General features: G+C 40.1%; 3 protein-coding genes across 5 annotated transcripts; 2 read left to right on the top strand and 1 right to left on the bottom strand.

Annotated features, from left to right (window-relative positions):
- The first annotated feature begins 82 nt into the window (after positions 1–82).
- LOC111229222 (synaptogyrin-2-like) lies at positions 83–9,160 on the top strand. 2 transcript variants are annotated; one of them, XM_022755452.1, is made up of 5 exons: positions 83–355; positions 3,156–3,393; positions 4,441–4,577; positions 5,652–5,928; positions 9,074–9,160. In XM_022755452.1, exons 1-4 carry the CDS (start codon positions 245–247, stop codon positions 5,901–5,903), a joined length of 738 nt encoding a protein of 245 aa, XP_022611173.1. In that variant the 5' UTR covers positions 83–244; the 3' UTR covers positions 5,904–5,928; positions 9,074–9,160. The 2 variants fall into 2 exon arrangements, with proteins under 2 accessions (XP_022611173.1, XP_022611172.1); XM_022755451.1 differs by lacking the exon at positions 9,074–9,160 and having other exon boundaries at positions 84–355; positions 5,652–8,118.
- Positions 8,402–13,614, bottom strand: tk1 (thymidine kinase 1). Of its 2 annotated transcripts, none has more exons than XM_022755453.1 (8): positions 13,522–13,614; positions 11,342–11,439; positions 11,124–11,155; positions 10,583–10,696; positions 10,203–10,296; positions 9,878–9,967; positions 9,460–9,579; positions 8,402–9,254 (listed from the first exon to the last, which is right to left on the bottom strand). In XM_022755453.1, the coding sequence occupies exons 2-8, from the start codon at positions 11,405–11,407 to the stop codon at positions 9,075–9,077; spliced, it is 696 nt and encodes a 231-aa protein (XP_022611174.1). In that variant the 5' UTR covers positions 11,408–11,439; positions 13,522–13,614; the 3' UTR covers positions 8,402–9,074. The 2 variants fall into 2 exon arrangements, with proteins under 2 accessions (XP_022611174.1, XP_022611175.1); XM_022755454.1 differs by lacking the exon at positions 13,522–13,614 and adding an exon at positions 12,829–12,872.
- Positions 13,148–19,045, top strand: afmid (arylformamidase). Its single transcript, XM_022755450.1, has 11 exons — positions 13,148–13,274; positions 13,619–13,709; positions 14,772–14,876; positions 14,981–15,029; positions 15,116–15,201; positions 15,320–15,392; positions 15,600–15,697; positions 15,796–15,874; positions 17,256–17,391; positions 17,819–17,923; positions 18,212–19,045. Exons 1-11 carry the CDS (start codon positions 13,248–13,250, stop codon positions 18,239–18,241), a joined length of 879 nt encoding a protein of 292 aa, XP_022611171.1. The 5' UTR covers positions 13,148–13,247; the 3' UTR covers positions 18,242–19,045.
- The last annotated feature ends 83 nt before the right edge of the window (positions 19,046–19,128 follow it).

Genomic DNA, 19,128 nt, shown 5'->3' with positions numbered 1-19,128 from the left:
GATGACAGTCACACATGATCTTCTCCTCCTGGCCTCTGAAGTCCGCCCCTCTGACGCGCAGCCGCTCGTGCGCAGCTCCTCTCCCACTGGCTGGTCTCGTCCTCGTCAAGTGAAGCAGCGCTGCAGGAGGCAGCAGTAGCTTGTAGTTTTAGTTTGGCTTCGTTGGTGTAGGTTCACCCTGTCAGGTCAGGTCGTAGGCTACCACACGGTGAGCTCCAGAGGAACTGCTGAGCGGGAGAGAGACATGGAAGAGACGGGCGGTGCTAGTGCGTACGGGGCTTCGCTCGCGGGAGGAGGCTTCGACTTCTTCAAGTTTATCCGACAACCGCAAACTATCGTGCGGCTACTTAGCTGGGTGAGTGCAGCGTGGATGGAGGGGTGTATGTTTTTTTCTGAAAATGAAACAGAAAGAATATTCAACATGGCCAAATAACAGGTGCGCCTGGCCCGCAGCCATTTATCTGCCTCTGCGGAGCGTTTAAATTATATGTTTTTATTTGTGCTGGCCAGAACAACAGTTCACTATATGCAGCGTCTCCACGGGGCGTCATGTTGCATGCAGCTGGTGTGTGACAGCAGCTCGGTGACAGCACAGGTCAACACTGCTGTTGTCAGAGGACAAAAGACAGAAAACTGCCAGACACACAGTGAGATCTCCACTCCTGGAAGCAAAATACCAACTAAAGATAGGCTGTACAATAATGTGATAATAATTAACAGCAGCTGTGCTTCCCACGAGCAGTTGACTATTAGAGGATTATATTATGACAGATTGTTGGTAATTCCCGTTCTTCTACATAATGTAATGCTTCTGAAATGACAATAAGACAGTTGTATGTCTTTTCTTATGGAGAAGTTATACAGAAAAGGGTATTTCCATAGAGAGGGGAATTCATGTACCAGGGAAAGTTGTTGTACACTGCTGATCACCTGTTGCTAGGCAAATTTAATGGTACAGATTTGTTTTTGTGGTTAGGACACTGATCTGGAAAGTACAAATTGAATTTCAACCAGACAGGTTACACAATAAAATATAGTGTTGTCTAACCTTGAGTGATTCTGAGCTCACAGACTGAAGGAGCAGATTTGAACTGTTATATGTAATGTAATGATTTTTCATGAGGCGTAAAGTATTTCTTAATGTATGTGAGTGTCACAGTGAGAAAACACACAGTTTAACCTGAATAGGGAGGCATATCTAGTGTGGCAGATGAGGGCTGAGGACAGAATGTGCCCTTGGTTGCCACAACAGTTGTTTATATGCTTGTTTTTGGGAAACCCTGTGTGTGTGTGTGTGTGTGTGTGTGTGTGTGTGTGTGTGTGTGTGTGTGTGTGTGTGTGTGTGAGAGACAGATTATGTATGTGTCACTGGTAAACAGGGGCTGATGGGCAGGTAAGATGATACCTCTCCCCCACTGACCCTCTCGTTTACTCTTGGTGAATGTGTGTGCTGTACTGATCTCCCTCTCTCTCTTTCACACACACACACACACACACACACTGCTCAACTCATCTCAAATTCACTCTGGCTAGATCACTATGTATCTTTGGTGATTTTAATCCTACTTCAGTCAGCCAGCAGCTATTCCATGAGAAAGGATTTTTCGCTCTGTAACTCTGCCTACAGGTCCCATAATGCACCACACCTGCTCCTGGAACAAGGAACAGTCTGCGCACAATGGCTCTTTGTCATTAAAAGTGTTGAATCACATCATTATACTTCCTCTGAAATGCCAGAACGATATAAAAAAAGGTTCATATTCTTCGGCGACACGACTGTCCTGACTATTAAACGCTGCATTGAAACAGTATATTTATGCTAGTAATCGCCCTTCTGGTAGAGTTTTAGTTTATGTCTAAATACAACTCATCAAAAAGAGGGTGTCAACAGTATTTCTGCTGTTTACTGACAACTGACAGAGCTTAGCAACATCCACCAAAAAATATAGGCCTATTTAATGTACATATGGGATATTTTGGCCTTTGTTTGACATCTGTCACTCAACACTTTCCATCTGTCCATTTATGCACAGAAACATCCATCTGCTGCTCTAACACTGCCTGTCTCACTTCTGTCTTGTGTTTTGGAAGTTCCCGTGTTCTAACTTCCCTAAAGTCTCTGTCTCCTGCTCATTTTTCTTTACCTTTTGTCTCATTCCCCCAGCAAGACTATGGCCTCTCCTCCTTCCCACCAGTTAAACAGTCTCTCTCTATCCTCCTCCCAGATCTCATTATGAGTGTAGTTAGGGAACTGGTGGCATCTCTGGAGTCACATGGCAGGCAGCTGCACTCAGAAGTAGGTCACATGGTTAGATGGGTAACCAGAGCAGACAGTAACACACCACGAGAACACAGAAATTGACACAGGAACTTTAAGATGTTTCAAAAGTCAGCAATAAAAGAAGAGACTGTTTGCGATGACACGTAATCTCATTGTGTTTCCTGAGAGGTAGAAATGGATGCAGGTTTCATGATTTTGTTGAAACGTTATGTCATGTTATTGAAGTGTGATGACTTCAGTAATGTGTTCTGTAAAGGTTACCTTCAGTAGACACAAGTTAAACCTGAGGATATTTGCTCATTTTCTCATGTTGTAATTCATTTTAAGGTGGGGACTGTTTTGACTGCCCTTTCTTGTTTCAGTGTCATATTTCCTGAGAGATGGCTGTTTAACAGTAACCTTTATAATGAAAGAAAGTTGAATTCACATATTGTTTTCATGTTGGCCACAATTATTTATTTTCTGCTGGGGTTGACTTTGTGACAGCAGAGCTCCTGACTGCAGTGTTTTTTGGAAGCAGACACAAATTCCAGATATCCGGGTGTCTTTGAATGCACCACCAAAAAGGGTTTTGCTAATAGTCCCCTTGTAAGTGAATTTTCATGAGAAAATAACGTGACTTTGACACAGATAAAGTGAACTACCGATTTCTGAGCAAGTTTTAAGTCTCTGATTTTCATACTGTACTAAGTGTACTGTATAAGTATGCAGTGTGAAGTTAATGGACACACTTGAAGTAAACAGCGGGATGTTCCTTTAACTTAGACAGTTTCTTCTTGTGTCTTTAAAACCTTCAATGATTTGCAAAGTGAAATAAATCCTATGTTCATTCACGTGTCATTGCCACCTTCCTCTTTTCTCTGTTTGATTGTAGATATTTGCCATGGTGGTGTTTGCCTGCATCACAACAGAGGGATACGTCAACACTCCCCACAGTGCCGAGGCAAAGTGCATCTTCAACCAGAATGACTCGGCGTGTCAGTATGCGGTTGGCATTGGGGTGATCGCCTTCTTGGCCTGTGTGGCCTTTCTGGTGTTGGATGTTTACTTTCCTTTCATGAGCAATGCACAGGAAAGGAAGTATGCTGTCATGGCTGACCTGGGATTCTCAGGTGAGCAAGAGCTTAAACAGCACTAAACAGCAGCATAACTCACATAGTTAGTGACTAGCTGGTGAACATATTGGAGAATTTAGCAGCTAATGAGCGAGATATTTCCCTCAAGATTCAGTGAAGACATTTCTCAGTGGACACAATCACAACTCCAACTTAATGATAATGTTACTTTATGTCTGCTGAATGCGTCTAAGCAACTGTTTGCTAATGCATTACCCATATAAACTCTATAAGGTCAGTGTCAATGTTGTGTTTACGCCTTATTTAACTGCCCCAACCATAGAGGCAAAAAACATTACATCATGCTGCTTTAAAGTGATTTTGAAAGTTGGATTCGATTTCTTGGTCTGAAAAACTGCTTCTTTGCTCATAAATAATACAAATGAACATTGTGATGGGTTTAAAAGGTAAATGCTGTTTTGTGAAAAGGCATTTGCAGAGACAGTGGAAGACAGTAGAAGATTCTTCACAGGTTTTTTTATTTATGAGACGAAAATATAAATTGTACACCTGAGTAGCCAGTAAAGGATGAAGGATGAGTTATGCGAGGACAGGGTCTTCTGAGTTCATCTCAGTTTCACTTTTCTAATTTAAATGTGAACTCCTTCATACAAGCCTCTGATTATTGGCGTAATGTGGGACAGACCGCCTGCCTGTTTTCCTGACATAACATAACATGTATTATTCATTGTTGCACGCAGTTAGATGAGTGAGCAGCGGGGTGGAGGCGGAGGATGACCTCACAGATTTTGCTGAAATTAAACATTCATCAGCTGTACACAGCACAGTTCACAGTCAGCCATTCTTCAAGGAAACAAAGAAGTGGTAGTTTGAAAAACAGCTTGTGGTCATTTGAGCAGATGGCGACAGGAGAGCTCTTTTTATTCTGTTGACATTTTTGCTCTTTTGTATGTTTATCCAGAGGAAATCATTTTCCGTATCAAGGCTTCTCAGATGAGGGCTTTTGTTATTATTTCACGCAGTGTGGACAAAAAACAATCATTTATATCTGTGTCTGTGTTTGTGCATCTGTGTGTTTTCTAGGGGCGTGGACCTTCCTGTGGTTTGTGTGTTTCTGCCTGTTGGCCAGTCAGTGGGGTCGCACTCATGACGTCAGGGGTATCCCTCAGGACGCTGCACGTGCCACCGTGGCCTTCTCATTCTTCTCCATCGCCACCTGGGTGAGCAGGACTGCTGACTTTCCTTTCATTAAAACAGATCAAATGTTAAGTCACTTTCTTCAACAGTGAGCTATAGTTTGAGCTATAGAAAAGCTAATAACATGATTGTTGACCATTGTTGTCTAACACAGTACGGATTATTAATTATTGGTGCTTTTTTCTAATGAAGTTCAAGAACCATATTGTGTTTCTACACATTTTATTTTGATAAATTTCATAGCTTATTCAGACAACTAATGCATTTTTCTAAGCATGAAAGCAGATGCATGTATTTCCCAAAATGTGAAACTATATCTTTAAAGCAGCCACTGGATTCAGTTTTTGCCAGGATGATACAAAAACTTGCAAGTGAGTTGCTTGAAACCTGCTTGAGATACTTATGTCACTGAGCACTGTTGTATTTATTGTCAGACTTTGGCCTGGTAACACAGCTGATAGTACAAGGTTCTCCTGGTTGGTGCGTTCGAGTGCTGGTGGTAACCTCTGATATTTGACTCTAAGGTGTTAGCAGCTAAACTGCAAACTTTTATTGCAAGAAACTATAATAGACTTTTATCTTGTGTAGCCAATAACAGCTGAACAAACAGCATTACCTTACTAATTTTGGACCCAACCCACATGAGATTGCTATATGTACAGTACATCGCTATGATGCCAAGTTACATGTTTATGTACAAAATTTGAAATAATTTTTACACTGAATAGCAGAAGAAAGATTTTTTTTGCTGCATGCCTGAATGGAATGATATCTCAAATCTTACATGTCTGAGCATCCTACCATCACTTGAACACAGCACTCAGAAGATTTCTCAAAACAACCCGGCATCAACCGCAATACACAGCGACAGTAATGTAGCTATAATGTAATGCACTGACAGACTAAATGTCAGTGTAAAGGATTATCACCCCTAAGCAAGTTTCAAGTCTTTGCAAGTATATTTTAACACTTGTATGAACTGAAACCTGGTGAGAAAACTGCTTCTATCTGCTTTGGATCATCATCAAAGTCATTTATTGAAATACTGGAAAAATCTTCAAAGTGTCTGTGCTGACATTGTCATTTTCATCGTGCAGGGAATCCTAGCCTACTATGCTCTGGGTCGTTTCCGCCGTGGTGTAAATGAAGTTACCATCCCAACCTACACAGAGCCACCCCCGGATCACCACACCGCCTACCCTCCAACCTACGCCCCAACCTCCTACAACCCCACTACCTACACCCCTACCACTTACACAGCCTATCCCAGCAATGTGCCCGACGTGCAACAGCCTCCCTTCATCTCGAACCCCAAGCCACAAGGAGACTACCAGCCGCCCAACTACTGAGACAAAGGGAGCTCACATGGTCGAGGTTGTGTCCCTGGTCTTCTGCTGATAGAGTGATTGGAGTTGCACTGCACAGACACAGAGCTATATCATATTGATGTGGTTTTACATTTGATTCAACCCACTTTTTCAAGAGAACCTGAGCAGTGCAACTGCAAGTTAGAGAGGAGGGACACCGTGGTTTACTTCAAAGGGTCTATGGTCAGATCATAAGACATCAGGCTGAGTGTTGAAATTAGTGCTGATGATGGGTAATCTGACCTTAGACCTCTGTGCAAAGATGCAACTTTTACCTCAAATGGGCTGATCCTGAAGGGGAGAGGTAGATAGAATGTACCCAGGAGGAGGTCAAAGGTCACATAAAGTGAGATTATGAAGCTCCAGTCAGAGTGGAAGAAGACAGCACTGAATGTGTTTATCTTTACTCTGTTGGAACCTGAGAATGTGCATTTGTACATAGATTTCACGATGCAAAGCTGCCATTTAATGGTTGTACGTGCCTGATTTCTTTCCTTATTTTTCCCCTTCAGTGCAGTTATCTTGAGGACCTCTAAACAGTTTAGTATGTATTAAATTAAATATTATTTGGGAGTAGAGTCCAGTGGGAAAAGACCACTCTGAAGCCAAATATCCCTCTGTGATTGAGTTATATTTTGTGAAATGTGGGCCCTGTAGAGATTATGCAGTTAGGTTGTTAGCCATATAACCATAAAATTACCTTTGAAAAAAAGTTTTCTGGGTTTAAGCAACAGTGAAAAAGCTCCTATGTTCACCATCTCACCTAACAATGTTTTTAAGACAACTTTAACACCTACTTCACAAACTTCAAAACCTATAGTTGATGATGAAAAGAAAAACCGTAAAGACCATTTCCTTAATTCTGACCATGGCAAATGTAACAGACTTGTGTTGGTAATAATTGGTTAGATGTGCCAAACTGTAGATATTTATTGCATATTCATAATCAGTGTTGCCCTTTAAACTTGTAGCCAACATTCAGAGGGAGGGGAACGTAGTTAACTATGCACTTATTGAACAGGTTTACCCACTGAGCGTGCCCTCGTAACTTATTAACTACCAGTGACAATGCTTCTTCTTCAGTCTGTGATCAGAGGCCTCACACTTCCTCCGTGGTATTAGAGACATTTAGTTTTCATAACACTGATGCTTATCTCCTGTTTACAGGCTTCTTACTCTGAATTGTAGAGGGCAGACTGCAGCCTGTATGTCTTTACAAATGACATATTAACACCTCAGCCTGCGATGGTGAGAATCAAACACCTGTCCTTAGAAAAGCAACTGGTTTACTTTGTTGCTTTGTGACTGACAGTAATTTGTTTGTCAGTTTAACACCTCAGCTGCCTTGTGGCTGTTTTTCCCAGCTAAAGTGAGTCAAAGGTTGGCCTGAGATCAGTTTTCTATTGTCCCTAGGTTGTTGCGGGTGTGTCGGCTGACTGTAGATCTGTGAATGACGCACCAGAAATTGGATGTTGTTATATTTATTGAACATGCTGTTAACGGTACTACATCAGAGACATTTGTAATAGTGAAAAATCATTCTCAAATATATTGTTTGACCTATAGAGGCATAACTTACTCAACCCACATATCTGAAGAACACTGCTGATGATTTGTCATTTGTGCCTTAAGGAGGGAAACTGAACATGAAGGATTTTGGAGGAAAGTGAATGAGAGTGAAATGATGCCATGATTAAATACTGATGATATGTTAAGGTTAAGCAGTTGTGTATCACAGCTGTCCTCACTTCTGCGCTTGAGTGACTTTTGCTCATTTTCATGCTCTGGAAAATCAGTTCAATCTGTTCTTCAATGAACACTTGAAGCCAGTGTGTTCATGTGACAACAAAGACTACAGTTTCTCATAATTACCCAGCTTTAGTAACTCAACTGGTAGTGAATTTCTAAAATTGTGCCTTTAGACTTACTGTCTCCAGCTTCTCCTACACAGTATTGCAATAGTAGCGTGAGGCTAAAATTCGACATGTAATGTTGATTTAATGTAAATTTGAAGTAAAAAGTAACCCACATTCAAATTAGCGTTTAGTATTGCAAAGTTAATTATCTTGATATTTGATTAGATTCAACTATATTTCAGGGTTCATGTTTTAGATGAAACTAAAATGATTTTTGTTAAATCATTTGTGATTTGTGATGCCTTCTTCAAATGTTTTATAAAAACTGGCACATGAAACTAGTCAGATCTTGCACAGCTTGATTTGTTTTTCTACTGTTTGTTGTGTTGGTCATCACTGAAGTTGTGAAGTTGCTTTCTGTCCTTTTGTTTTCATCTTTTGTCATAATTTCATGCCTTGGTGTCAGAAGCAGAAGACAGATTTACTCAAGACCTTTTGTTTATAGAATAAAATCATTCACAGGATGTTCTGTCTTATTGGGGACATTATTACATTCATGTTCTGCTGTACTACAGGTTTCATAGAGTAGTATAGTGAGGATATACTTTTCCATTCCGGCGTGCCAGCTTACTGCACAACCATGGATGCCAGGATTTAAACAGGTTATTTTGGTCAGCTGCATGTGAGGGCATTGGATTACATATCGCACAGATAGTGCAACAAGTTGAAAACATTTGTAAGTGTGAGGAAAGGAGCATTTCCCAACTGTCTCTATGAAAATCTGTAGAGAAATAATCAAATAATATCCTGTGTTTTGAAAGCATGAATTTTACTTGGTATCACCTGCCATACATAGTCAAACACAAGTCAACCTTTACACAAAGGATATCTTCATAATGAATGATTGCAGAAAATACATTTTTTTAATAAATTAAAATCTTATATATTTGATAGGATAATGCTACAGTTAAATGTAAAAAGATGTCCAAACAAAAGTTACTCACTGTATTGAAATCTATGGCAGTAAGTTAGGCGGTTAATATCAAGGGCACTTCCCTATTAATCAAGTAAAAACACTAAAGACAAAAATAAGTCTCAAAAATCTGACACCAAATACAAAGGAAATCAATTGAGCTGATTAAACCCAATTCTGTGGCAGACATGCTTCAAGGCACCTAAAACACCAACAAACATTTAAAAGTTACCATTTATAATAGAATAAATTCTCACACACACACACGATTGTTGAATTTCTCAATTCTCCGCTGAACCTTTGCAATGTCTCTTATTTTGTAGTTCAGAGGTGAAGAGAGGAGAAAAGCTTCCTGTGAACACCACAGTCCCCGAGTTTTCCTGGGAGGGGATGTTGTGGAGTTTCATTCCCGATGGGAGCACTGTTCTCTTTGTCTGCCATCAGATCCCCGTAACACCGTCTACACACCGCCTGATACTTGTCAGCTCCACCGATCACTTCCAGCTATGAGAGAGACAAACAGTAGTTGACTATAAAAATCTGATGAAAGAAAATGGGACTTTCTGTTTCGAATTCTCTGCAATCTGCACTAATCAAATATATCACGATCACCTTGGACTTTAGTGTGTAAATATATTTTCTGATATATTTAAGACTCAGGCTGTGACAGATTTTGGTAAAATTGTCACAGCACCTTATATCACCTCACCTCCTTCTCTGCACCTAACCTCTTGGTGTAGGCAGCTTCTTTGTAACACTGCATGCAGACAGCGTGGAGCTTCACCACGCTCTCCGCTAGAGGGACAAGGTTCAGGATCTTTCCAAATGGCTACAGAAATGCACAGGACAACAGAAAAGCAGTCAGGTATAATTACATTACCAGGACACAACAGACACACTATGGTGTGAAATAATGAGCACAATGAAGTGTCTGTCAAAGTGCTGCTCATGCACATTGTTCAGCGCAACCTCAAAAATGAGTTCCTTGTTTTGGACATACTGTTGTGTCTACATCCACAATGATGCTCTATCTGCCCCTTCAGCATCCACACACTGTCTGTTTGTCGATATGAACAAACAGCATTGCCCTGACTCTGACATGTAGAGACAAACACACAGATACTTACCTTTCTCTGGAAGGTTCCATCCAAGGCAGCTACGATGACTGTCTTTCCTAAATTGGCCATCTCCTCACAAAACTCCACTGTGTCTGGAAACTACAATAAACACAGAAGAAGCACAGATTTAGTGGGTGAGGATTCCTCCAGCATGATACAAATCCTGGATCACAATGTGCTAAGACAAAGACCTGAACCTGATCAGACAGAATTCCTCTAAATGAACACCCCTCACTCTTCTAGACAGTAAGACACCCTGGTCTCCCTGGAGGTGAACAGTAACTATCTTACGCCAAAAATGAAAGAGGAAAATATACAGTATATATGTACTTACAAACTGTCCTTCATCAATTCCAATGACGCAGGCTTTCAGTGCTTGAAATCTCACATCTCCCAGACAGGCGGCTGGCACAGCATCCATTGTGTTTCTAAAAGATGGACAGGATGATATATATATTATATTTCAATTTCTTTTCAAAATCTGAATTAATTCCCGTAACAGCTCACCTCCACCTCATGTTGTATTTGTTACTGTTGGGAAATTGCATACATGGCTGTGCAAAAACTAAAGCTAAACAGATAAGCAAAGTTTCACAGCTTTAAGTGCTTTCTTTTCTATTGACTTTATTATTACCACTTCCTCAAATACACAGACAAGAGTATTTGTGATAATGCAAACAACTTAGTCAAGTGAAAAAGTAAATTAAAACTCACTCGTCATGCGTAGCCATGCCTACGTCAGAATAACGTGTGTCTTTGGCATATTTGATCACCAAGCAGTTGTACTGGGCTATCTGGAAACGGCGCACTCTTCTCATCAGTTCAGTGCTGCAGTGAATGACAACAATTTAGTGAACATCAGTGAAACCAGTCTGTTCATTTAGTACATGAAAATACAATGTCGGTGGTCTGTTGTGTGACAGTGGCCCCCAAACACTGATTTCATTCTACTGTACCATTAGCATGTGGTAATGACCACTATGTAACATGTTTACTACAAAGTAAAAAGTGCCAAGTGGTATTAAAATCGTAGATGTTAACAGACAAAGCATACAGGCTGAACGCTTTATAACATACAATTAGTTTAGTTTCTATAGATGGGAGCTGGGTAAACAATGCAAGAGATTTGGCGGGATGGTAACGTCTGGGCAGTCAGTATTGTTTTAACCTTACTTTTAGCAGTAAATGTAAACGACGATAGCAAGCTAAACCTGCACAGAGACTTGTGTTTTGATTCTGTGAATGAATAACTCACCTTTTGCCTGAAAACATCGGTCCAAAGATGACCTGCATTCAACAGCAGAGGGACTGAGGTCAGTCAGTGACTACACGTACAGCACACATTCAAAAACACAGCTAACTTTTACATTAACTTTATGTCATCTTACCTACTTTGAGCTACATTAGTTGGGGTTAATGTTATTGAATGTTGATATAATTTGAACAATAACTTCGCGTTAATCTGATACAAACCTGAATTTGTCCCCTGGCTTTCCTGGGTGAATTTGGCAGAACTCTCGGGAAATCCACACAGTCCATTTTTATTCAAGTAAGTTGTATCAATGCAGGTGCTGATAATAACAAGAAAAACAAACGTAATACTATTATAATCTCCCAAAATCAGCAGCTGTTAAACATTAAGTTGAATGTGGCGCCCTAGCGACTATGGGCGGCTGTATTTATACCAGAAAAATCTGACCAATGGGCGTAGAGTCAACGGTTCTGACGTAATTCCTTACGACCAAACAGATTCAAGATAACAGAGCGACCGCGCCACTGTCGACCAATCTGGACATGCGCCTGTGTTTGGCGCTCAGTCTGATTTAAAGAAACAGCTGTTGCTTTCACATACCGGCGGCTAATCATGTTGTTGTTGTTATTACGACCTAGCATAAAACATCCATGGAACCAGGACGCGGGAAGAGACGTGGGGCTATGATACTTTCAAAAATAATGCAATCAATAGTTTTTATTTATCACTTAACTACATACAACGTGTAGTGAACATTAAAAAAAACTAAATCAATACTTGGTATGACAAACTTTTCTTTAAAACAGCAACAATTGCACAAATTACACCTGTGCACTTTTCCAGGCTGCTTGGCAGGTACGTTGTTGCAAGCATCTTGAAGATCTTGCCACAGATCAGTTCCTTCATGTGTTCCTCTTTATTTACAGCCTATGATGTGATCCCAGTCTGACTCCATGATATTGAGATCAGGGGTCTGTGGGGGCTAAACCATCTGTTGCAGCAGGCTTTGTTCTTGTTGTCTCTGGTTGTATGTTTGTTGACATACTGCAGAAAGAATGTGGGGCCGATCAGACGCCTCCTTGGTGGTATTGTGTGATGAATAAGAATCTAAACATCTAAAGTGCCTAAAGCCTTTGCACAGTACTGTATGTGTTACCTGCATGGATAGGAAAAGTTTTGCAAGCTATTTCCTGCTGTTGCTTAAATAAAACATCATGTTGCTCTCATGTTCATAAATTTCTCTCAGATTTTCCTATATGGAGCAATTACTAATGTCTCTGAAATCAGCAGCTAGAAGATAATGGTGATTATGCTTGTGAACTAAAAGCCTTTTGGTATAATAACCCATGCTATGGCCTATGGAAATGTGCTGTGAAGAGACACTAATTGGGTGGTTTGTTTTTAATATGACATAACAACTTAATGTAACTTAAAAGTGTCATGTTAAGTTTTGGTTTAGTTGCCAGGAAAAAAGTAAACTGAGGCAAGTCACTAATTTCTTTCCATATTCTACGACATTTTCCACCAGCTGGCTGAATGATTTACTTCATGGTTACCTCACCAGAAATATTCTGCCGTACCTGTGTTGTATTTATGTGTGTGCTCACACAAACAGAAGGCTTAACAAAGCTGTTTTATTATCCATGTTAACTTATATGTGCAAACAGTGCTCATGTATGTTAAACATACAAATGAAAGTAATACTTACAGTCATGGCTGTTCAGCGCTTTCCAAACCTTGTACCTCACCCTATTCTTGGGGCATTTTTCTTAACAGACATTTTGACTTGCAATTGTAAGTGAAGTCTTAATATTTGATTCTGATTCTGTATTGCTCTTATTCAAAACAGGAGACTCAGCTAAGCCTTTATAGTGCATATCGTTACACACACACAGTGAACACTGAAAAAAGTCCTAACACCACAATGCATTTTACACTCTTTAAACTTTTTTTTTTTTTTTTTTTTTACTATTGAACGTGCTGTGTGGTTTCAACATCAGGGGTTTCAACATCAGGGGTTTCAACATCAGTCTAAAGTTCCGGTCATAACCACCACTGAGCACATGTTGGTTGGATTAATCAGTCTGAAGACCTTCGGCAAATTAAGTCACTTAAAGGGATAAAACGATGCACTGGACTGAAATGAACAAAGATGTAAGAGTTTGACTTTGATTGGTATTTTCACTTTTTTCTCCTGCATGTGCGAGAGTTACTGTTTGTATGTAGCAGCCTTAATCTCTATGTCTAGCTGACTGCGTCCTGATTTTTGAAAAGTTTTTCCAGTTTTAAAAACAAATTTTCATTGTGTCTCTTTAGAGAAGAAATAAAGTGACTGACAGTAAAACAGTGACGGCCTAACCAAAGCAAATAATTAAAAATAGCAGGGGAGGGCGCTGTTTACCGTGTTCAAAGTGTTTACCACCGGCTGATGGTGGCTGGTGTCTCTGCTTTGCTTTCATGGCCGCCCGGTTCACGGGAGTCTTCTCTCCGTCTGACAGGAGCTTGAGAGGCAGTTTTCGCCCAGCCGGTGGTCGCACAGGATGTCGGCAGACGACGTGATCAAGGCTCACGTGAAGGCTTTGAAGGAAGGTCGGTCTGTTTTGAAGTTAGATACTAATTCGCAACAATACACAGAAATCCGGTTGGGGCTGTAGGAACACAGGTGTCGTGTCAAATGTTGTATCCCCGTGTAAATGTGTGTTCCCTGTCGAAGATATGTTGCACATTTACGATACAAGAGGCTTTGAAAGACAACCCAGGCAGCCTATACCCTCTATATTACATACACGTTGTGTTTCTGAGGTGTAGGCCATACAAATTACATCCTGATTTTGTAAAGATTTCTAACTGGAGGGTGTGAACCTTTTTTTTTTTTTTTTTGCACAAGAAAAAACAGAGGCTACCAGAATACACCTGTGTATATTCCACTCAAAGCAGCATATTTGCGTAAGTTTGGGACATAAATTGAATTTGGTGAACATACTGTGCTAGGTTTTTTTAGCCAGAACTAAACCATCTAAAATATGTTGCTGCTGCTTCTTGTTCTACAATGAGATATAAAATTTCCCACGCACCTGTCACTAGTGAATCATTTGTTTCTGTGTCAACTATGAATGAGGAATATGGATAAAATCCCCTATCATGGTACATGTAATTTTAATATTGAGATATCATTAGATTTGTAAGTATTTTTGGGGGGTTGTTTGATGCCTTTATTTGACAGCTGATAGCTGGGAGCTGTCAGGAAGTGAGGGTGGGGGAGAGATGGGGGATGACGTACAACAATGGTCCCCAGCCACAGGGTTGTTGCTGTTCATCGTCAGTTAACTCCCTGCGCTCCCATGTTTCCCTGCAAGAAAAAGTTAATGGATAAAACAATGAAATGAGAATATCTTCTTTTCCCTTGTCCATTGAATTAAATAAAAGAATCAGTAAACTTCCTCTCATTGATACAAAAATCATTCTAAAATCCAGCATTGTTCACAATGATTTGCAACGTTGCCCACAATAACCTAATACACCAGCAAATATTTAAAGGGATCGCTACCAGACTATAAATGGTATGGCTAAATCTTTGACAGCAGACGTATGAATCTAATCTTATTGCCTATATCTCTGTAATATCATGCTTGGATACCATGTGTTGTTCAGGTACGGAGCGAGCCCGTGGTCTGGCTCAGACTTTACTCAATGTGCCATATGGAGAGGGAGACGGAGAGAAACTGGATGTCTACATACCCAGCACCGACTCTTTGGGTACGGACCTTTGTGGCTGCTGTGACACGCAAACCCCACCCCACTGTCATGCTTCAAGTATGCATAAGTATGACAACTAACAGGCCTCATTCCCTCTGTTTCAGATGTCCCCCTTGTTATTTACCTACATGGGGGCTACTGGCAGTTTCTCAGGTACAGTTTCCTACTTTCAGAGGGCTTTGAATTGGAAAGTAGATGTACACAGAGCTTTTTCATGCTGATGCTTTGTGCACATACAGCAAGGAGGAGTCAGGATTCATGGCCGTTCCACTCGTCGATAAAGGTGTAGTGGTGGTTGCCGTCGGCTACGACATCGCCCCCAAAGGTAGAGTCTTTCCATTTCTGACAAACTTGTTTTCTGTTCTCTGGGAAAGTACAGATCATTTGAGGCGATGAACTGGTAACGTCAACTCTCAGCATGTGGCCCTGCACTTCCTTTTCAGGCAACATGGACCTGATGGTGTCTCAAGTACGCAGGAGTGTGGTGTCTGTCATTCAGCAGTATTCTCACATCAGGTACCCTTGCCTCTGGTACCCCTTGTTGTCATCACTCAGTATGATTAAAGTCCATCTTGATGTATCATATTATAAATCAATTTCTCTTATGCTCCCACTGTCTTAGCTCTTCCCTCATTCACAAGGAGCTAAAATGTCACCATCTCCATCATAAATCCACTGTGCTTCTGTTTGTGTTTTATGAAATCTCTCTGATGTCTCTCTCAGCGGTCTGTACCTGTGTGGCCACTCTGCTGGAGCTCACCTGGCTGCAATGGTCCTCTCCACTGACTGGTCACAGTATAGCATCACTCCTCAGATCAAAGGTGAGGTGGAAATGGAAGAAAAGATGTTCAGAAATACAAGATTGAGACACATGCTGCATAGCTCATGTACTACTTTTTGTGCTTTTAAACTTTTCTAGGGGCTTTCTTGGTCAGTGGCATATACGACCTCCTGCCCATCCTGTCCACCTACGTCAATGAGCCTTTGAAGATGACTGAGTATGTACATGCCAACCTCTAGTGCAACTACATGTATTGATCTGATGGTTACATACACTTGACAGTAATCAGACATCATCAAATGTCTGTGTAGACACACTGAACCCTGAATAACTTGTGTTCCCTTTATAGGATTAGGAATAGCACAGGCAACACAGGTAGAAATCAACTGAATGAGACTTAATGGGGTTTCTGCTGGATGGGTACAGTAACGTTGGAGGATGCAGAAGCTATGCGGCCCCTTTTTGATAATAACCAGTATAAAAAGTGTAATTTGCAAGTGAAGTAATATGGGACAAAATCTTTTTGATCTGTTCTACATTGTCCATCTTTATTTGCAATAGCATATAGAAGGCTGATAATAACATGAGGTCATTTTTCCTTCCCTTAAAGGAGAACTCAATCTGTTTTACACATAAAGTCTATTTGCTGATCTCGGGCAGCATCACCTCATATATGAAAAAAGCTGTATAAAGCCTTTTGTGGCTCCAGAAGGAGATGTGTGAAGTCTAACACACTGCCTCGAGTGATGTCACTGATTTTACCAGACCTCTGTAACCTGCTGCATTAGCTACCACTAGCATAATACTCTGGAATCTCTGACCGGTCTGCCTGCTGTCATGTTGCATTGTGGGTAATGTAGGCACCAGGTATGGAAAGATGATATCTGTGGTTCTGCTGCATCAGTTTTGATACTTGATACTTGTTTTAAACTGTCCATCGTGAGTCCAACAGTGAGTGTCGCTGAGTGCCATGCTACATTGGTGGAGCGCTCCTGGAAGGGAATAATCTGATTACTGACCCGATAAACTAGGGTTTTCACAGTAATCAGACTTTAACAACATGTAAACGCATTATGCAATTTCCATCCCTAACCTGATTACTCTTGGTAATCCAGAGTTTTTCAAGCTTGGGGGAGGGACACCACATGGAGTCACTTGATGTACAAATTTGTTTGTTTGAGAATATCAGATTTAATGTGTGATTATTTTTCTCATTTTGTATTTCTTATAAAACAAATAGCTATCACATGTATAATCTTTTCAGGAAATTACATTTTGAGTTACTTTAATTCACAATTTAATGAAAAATGTAACCACTTGGTTTTTTTAATTTTTCTGATCTAAAATTGTGGTCACAATCCAGATAAGATTGAGAAACCCTAGAGAAATAAATCATTTGTATGTGTGTGCCTGTAACTGTCAGTCACTGTGACGTAGAAAGCAGTGTGTGTAAGTGATTGTTATTATGAAGGAGAAATTGTGCATCTAAACGTCTTTGTGTGTGTGTGTGTGTGTGTGTGTGTGTGTGTGTCTGTAAGTGTCCTCTGCTGGTGCCAGTCAGTGTCTGACTGCTCTGTCTCCTGGGTGTCTGTTTGCAGGGAGGTGGCGGTCAGGAACAGCCCCAGCAAGATGGTCCCTCAGCTCAAAGTCTCCTCCTCCAGCTGCCACATTGTTGTGGCCGTCGCTGAGAACGACTCGCCAGAGTTTCGCAAGCAGTCAGAGGAGTACTACAAAGTCAGTGCTGCTGATAGATAATGAATGCCATTTTGGCCAGAGTATAAAGTGCAATATTAATGACTGCAATTAATATTTTCACTATTGATAGATAAAATATTTATCCTTAGGATAGATGTTTAGGATAGTAGAACCCACACAGCCATGAATAGAGGGTGAATTTATCAAATTTTTAAGCACTATGTAGACATTTTGTCATCACCAGGGAAATACGATGTGTGGCCTTTGTCAATTATCAGATCCTAAATCCCTTTGTTAAGGATTTTTTTTTTTTGGTGAGGATGTTGAATACTCTGATAAACTGACAAATTGTTTTTGATTTATGATAACGTATCATTTAGGTACATCATATTCAAAATGGTATGTGTATATGTGCTTTTTCCCTACCTCTGCATGTCATTACCTCTCCGTCTTGCTGCCTTTTAAGACTTTGGAGGCGTCAGGACTGAACGTGACCATGGAGGATGTGCCAAACACTGATCACTTCAGTATCATTGAGCAACTGGTGGATGGGGAGTATCACCTAACAAAGGTACACATGCACTTAAAACACAAATAATTTAAACTCTTAAGTCACTATTAATGTCAATGCTATTTTCCAGAATGTCTACCTATCTCTCTGACTAGTAGCTTTACAATATTAATGCGCAGCATTAATGTACAGCCTGGTGCTATCAGAAATGTGCAGCCAAGAAAACATTATCATCAAATATCCAACAGATTTTTAGTTTTACAAAATTCAGGACACATTTATGGATTGCAGTATGTATTTTTTTGTTTTATAGAAAAAACAGAGTTTTAATTTCTTCATTCTTTGTAGCTTCTCATGAAGATGATGGGGAAGAGCTGAGGTGTCTTCGATCCATCATCTAATATCAACATACCTCCTTATCAACATACACCTCTTAACAGTCATCATGCACCGATACTGATAAAATATGCATTATTTCAGGTTTGTACTGTGGTAAATGTACAATTTCTATCTGTTTCGATCGTTAAAAAATAATATGGCATGGATTGTTTTGAGAGTCTAGTTTACTGTGTTTGTTCACTGAAGTTACTGCTGTCAGAAAATGTCCTAAATGAGCTTAATATGTTCCAGTCACATTAACAACAAAACATTGTGTGCCTAAAGCTAAACAACTTCAAGAATGGTGATTGTAGCAAATTATAGTTCTGATAAACCTACTCATATTCACTCATAAACAATCTGTTTTTTTTTCTGTTAAAATTTTCCTCTGTGACAATCTGCACCACAACTTTAAGTCCTTAGAAAGGACAATAGCAGGAGCTTGTGTCAAGAACACTGACATATCATACAAAGTGAATGTAGCTTTTTATTGTAACCTCCACAATGCTGAGATCTCACGCAGGGAACTTTAATGTGTCATCTACACTTAAACAGTAAATGTTGGTAATGAAAACTATATATTTTCACTTTTTATTTTACTCTAATACAGTAGAAGAATACTGATATTCAAATAGATGTATTTTTTAAAAAATGTGACTAAATTGTAACTGATGCACATTGTTACTTACTGCTCTCATTCTAGCATCTTTAATAATTGTTTACGTTATTGTTTGCACAATGCTCTGTCAATCGTTACTGTAGATTATAAAGAGAATTGTCACAATAAATGTTTATATTTGTGAATGGATGTGTTGACAGTTGTCCATGTATGTGTGCTGTTCAGAAAATTTGATGTACTTTGATTTTTATCTAGAAACTAGTTACAT

Source organism: Seriola dumerili, unplaced genomic scaffold (genome assembly GCF_002260705.1).
Source record: "Seriola dumerili isolate Sdu_G_001 unplaced genomic scaffold, Sdu_1.0 BDQW01000230.1, whole genome shotgun sequence".
In the NCBI taxonomy this organism is placed as follows: domain Eukaryota; kingdom Metazoa; phylum Chordata; class Actinopteri; order Carangiformes; family Carangidae; genus Seriola; species Seriola dumerili.
Note: the sequence above shows the minus strand (reverse complement) of the source record. Positions and strands in the feature narration are given on the sequence as shown.